Raw genomic sequence first — 4260 nt, 5'->3', positions numbered from 1 at the left:
AAAGAAGGAGATAGGGGGAGGCATGGGTGTATTATGACTCTCTTTAAAATTTTAAAATTATTAATATTAGCATCAATTTTTTTATTTTTTACAATTTAACCTCTTTAATGTTTAAAATTGCCTACTTCATATATTACATATTGCAATTTTGATCTTCTTTATGTTGAAATCCCGGCTCCGTCACAAACACCAGTTGTACCCAAAATTATCAACACAAAAATGTACCGTATTATTCGTACAACGAAACGGCTTATACATATAAAAAATTGAAAAATAAAAAAAAATTAAGAATTTCTATCGCTATTCATAGTCTTATTGTAAAGATGACGCGGCAACTGGTGTAAACACTCAGATCGAATAATCTAAAAACACCGGCCGGCCATCATAATTTGACTTTTGCCGTTGCTTTTTTTAGCTTTTTGAGGTACTTTTATCCAATACTTATTGATATTATGGGAATGTGAATGTCCACGTGCTCAAAATTACTACTCTTTCCGTCCCACTTTAAAAGTCTCATTTGACTTTACACACAGATTAAGAAAACATTAATCATTCTTGTCTTTTCATGTTTTGCCCCTATTAATGATAGTGGAATTTTCCATAAAACTCTTTTAAGATAACTAAAATAAGGGTAAAATAGGGTATTTAATGGAAAAGTATTCTAAAAATAGTAATGAGACTTTTTAAATGGGACATCCCAAAATAGAATATGGGACTTCTTAAACGGGACGGAGGGAGTACTTATTAGTTACCCCGTACGTAGTAGCTGTTTTTTTTTCTGTCTTTGAAATTTAATGTAGGCAAAATATAATTTTATGTCTCTATAATTGTTCGTTTTTTGAAATAAATTCTAATACTTTTTATTATCTACATTAATTTTTTATACTATAAATTTTAGGTTATACTCATTTTTTAATCCTTAAATTATACGATTTTAATTTATAAAGTCTCTTATTTTTTATTTAGCTTTCTCAAATTTTTAAACTTTCACTTTTTATTCATTGGATCAAAGTGGATTTTATTGATTCTTAAATTTTTATTTTTTAGGTTCATTAAATTTTTAAGTGACCCTTAAATGGATCTTCACTGAAGAATCTAATAGAACCTGATAAACCAAATTCATACTATAATTTAAGGAACAAAATGAGTTTAGCCTAAATTTTGAGTGTTTATCCCACACAGCGGATGTGTCACGTCATTTTTACAACAAGCCAAAAAGCAATAGATAATCTTTATTCTGTTTTCTTTTTTATCATTAAACATTTACACATAGCTAAACCCTCATTGGCTTGTTACACGAATGATGTGGTGCAACCATTATATTATATATTTATTCCTAAATTTTATAAATATCAAGTCCATACGCCATAAAAATCCTTTTTTCAGCTACTTTAGCATCTCATTGGTAATTAGACCACATGGATAAAATTCTTGTAACGCAATATGTAGAGGTGAGCATGGTTCGATTCGGTTCGGTTTGGTTTAGTAAACTCTAAAACCAAACCATATTTTAAGGGAAAATATAAAAACCAAACCACGCCAAATATTTATATAAAATTTCAGTTCGGTTAACAAAATTTTAGCATCGGTTTCGGTTCGATTTGGTTCGGTTTGGTTAATATAGATTTAGATAAATATTATATGTAATAATTATAATTATGCATAATAATTTTTACTTATATGTGCGTATTAGTTTATATGTTTTATTTTTATATATGTATCTATACACACATATTATATTTTTATATAAATATTTCAATAAATAAATTTTATATTTATTTAAACATATATAAATATTAATTAAAAATAATATTATTGTAAACTTTGGTTTTTCGGTCGGTTCAGTTAACCACTAGTTGAAACCAAACCAAAACCAAAAACCATACTTTTTTATAATTTGAAACCAAACCAATCCATTTTAACCATTTTAACCAAACCAAAATTAATTTCGGGTTGGTTTGGATCGGATTAATGGTTTGGTTCGGTTTTTGCTCACCCCTAGCAATATGCATGCTGTTAAATTTGGGTTGACTGTCTTGTCACTTTACTTTAACAAAGATGACAATCCCTTTCAAAAAAGGCTCACTGGATGTAATTGTATAAGCAAATACTTGTTTTGATTACAAATTAAATCCAAAATCTCATGCAAAATTTTGAAATAAATAGAGGCTTTAAATAAAAATTTCAAGATGATGAACAGAAGCTTCATGGAGAATAGGCATCTGGGTGAATCACTCATTTCTTCTTCTCTGCGGCTCCACCAGCTCTGGATGATTGATCAAAGATAACAAATTACATACCCACAGTGAAAATTCAAAGCGAAACAATGTAGAGAGACGAAAAAAACAAATAGGGGTGTGCCGTAAACCAAATCAAATAATTGAACAAACTGACATATTCAATTCGGTTTAATTTATTAAAACTCTTGGTTTTTTCAGTTTAGTTCAATTTTAAACATAAAAAGATTAAGTTAAATTTTAATGCAAATCCAACCAAACCAAAATATTGACTGAATCAACTTGTGTGGTTTAGTCTGGTTTAGAAAATTTAATTTCTCAGATATTCAGCTTGATTTGGTTTTGAAAAAGAAAACACTAAAATTTTGGTTTGGTACATAACAGTTCCGCTCGTTTCAAACCTAATGCACACACCTAATCAATTTTAGCATAAAACATAAAACATAAAACAACGTAATAAGCATCAATAAGACATTAAGATTCAATTACCTCATTTTCCGAAGAACAGAAGACATCTCCTCTCTCTTCTTCTTGGCCCTCTTATGAGTACCAAGCTTTCTCTTTGCCACCTTAAGGGCACGCTTATCTTTGCCAACCTTTAGAAGCTCAGTGATCCTTTTCTCATAAGGAGCAAACCCAGCCACCTCTCTAATGAGGCCCCTCACGAAATGGACTCTCTTGCTACTTTTCTATAAGAAAGTTGATGCAAGAAACCAAATTAGAAACAAAATACATGTACACTCGTATTTTTACAGAAAAAGTATGCAACATTGCATTATGAAAGCACAATGACCATAACAACCAAATGAACCATAAAATTGCACGTATGGACAACTCACCCCCTTTCTGTTAGAAGGACGAGGAGCCAACTCCTTTCGCGTCACCTTATGACCTTTGTTTAGACCCACAAAAAGGCCAGAACTGGCCTGCTTTAGTGCCATAACCTGAAACAATATCAAAACAATATCAGTAACATAGATTTCTCAAGCAATAACCAAAGTTTCTACAGAATAGTTGCAAAAAGTCAACAACAAAAGTTTACCAACATGAAGAAAAAAAAACTACTGCTGAATATCTAACAACCATAGTCCATATATGATATATCCATAGCAAATGCATCTAACAGATAAGAACTTTTGAAGTGAAGGTTGCAGCACTTAAATTTTAGCTAATACAAACATATAATCATTAACAAATCAAAAGTTATTAGAGATCCGTCAAACTTCCACCCCGAACTTCACTTTCAAAAATCAACATCCCTATAATTGACATTTTTCACACCTAGTCAACATGAAAAGAAACACTAAAAAATCCTTGCCTCAATTTGTTCCATACTAAGACAAGGTATAGTCACTATCTAGGTAGCACGGAGAAACGGGATACTCGGACACGGCAAAACGGTATAATTTTAAGGTTTCCTATGTAAAAAGTAAAGGTTCGCGTCGGAAACGTCAAGAAACATTACAACCAAGCTAATATTTTCAACATACTTGATCTACAAAATGAGACCCATCACAAAGAAAGTCTTAATCTTGTATAGTTCTTACACAATATGCAAAATGAGAGCTTAATAGTTAATAGTTTATACAATTATATTTGTAAGCTGTAATCCCATATATAAATTGCATATAAACTATATAAATAAAATTAAAATCCAATGAGTCCCATTTCAAAGATCAAATATATATAAAACCAGCTTAATTATACATCTAAAAATAGTTTGATGCTCCATTAACCCTATTACAACCCAAATACTTATACCTCAACATAATAAAACTGTAAAATTGAAAAAAAAAACCCGCTAGCTGAGAGTAAGATTCTTACTTACCAAACAGCTCCGTAAAGATTTGCCTGGAAAATCTCCGAGCTTAGCTGAGAGAGAAAATTACGAATGTGAGGTAAAGTAATACAGAAAAACTGAACCAAAATCAATTTTAAAATGAAAACCTTAATGAAGACAGCGAACAAACTGAACCCTTCTAGGGTTTTTGAGCTTAGGGGTGAACAACTTTAAAGCAGAAAT

At 30.7% G+C, this 4260-nt stretch overlaps 1 protein-coding gene across 3 annotated transcripts; it reads right to left on the bottom strand.

Moving 5' to 3' along the window:
• Window positions 1–2069: 2069 nt before the first annotated feature.
• LOC126654156 (60S ribosomal protein L36-2-like) lies at window positions 2070–4260 on the bottom strand. 3 transcript variants are annotated; one of them, XM_050348231.2, is made up of 5 exons: window positions 4185–4260; window positions 4066–4109; window positions 3077–3181; window positions 2727–2926; window positions 2070–2266 (listed from the first exon to the last, which is right to left on the bottom strand). In XM_050348231.2, the coding sequence occupies exons 3-5, from the start codon at window positions 3176–3178 to the stop codon at window positions 2236–2238; spliced, it is 333 nt and encodes a 110-aa protein (XP_050204188.1). In that variant the 5' UTR covers window positions 3179–3181; window positions 4066–4109; window positions 4185–4260; the 3' UTR covers window positions 2070–2235. The 3 variants fall into 3 exon arrangements, with proteins under 3 accessions (XP_050204188.1, XP_050204190.1, XP_050204189.1); XM_050348233.2 differs by having other exon boundaries at window positions 4062–4109; window positions 4185–4241; XM_050348232.1 differs by lacking the exon at window positions 4185–4260 and having other exon boundaries at window positions 4066–4178.

Source organism: Mercurialis annua, linkage group LG6, assembly GCF_937616625.2.
Source record: "Mercurialis annua linkage group LG6, ddMerAnnu1.2, whole genome shotgun sequence".
Lineage (NCBI taxonomy): Eukaryota > Viridiplantae > Streptophyta > Magnoliopsida > Malpighiales > Euphorbiaceae > Mercurialis > Mercurialis annua.
Note: the sequence above shows the minus strand (reverse complement) of the source record. Positions and strands in the feature narration are given on the sequence as shown.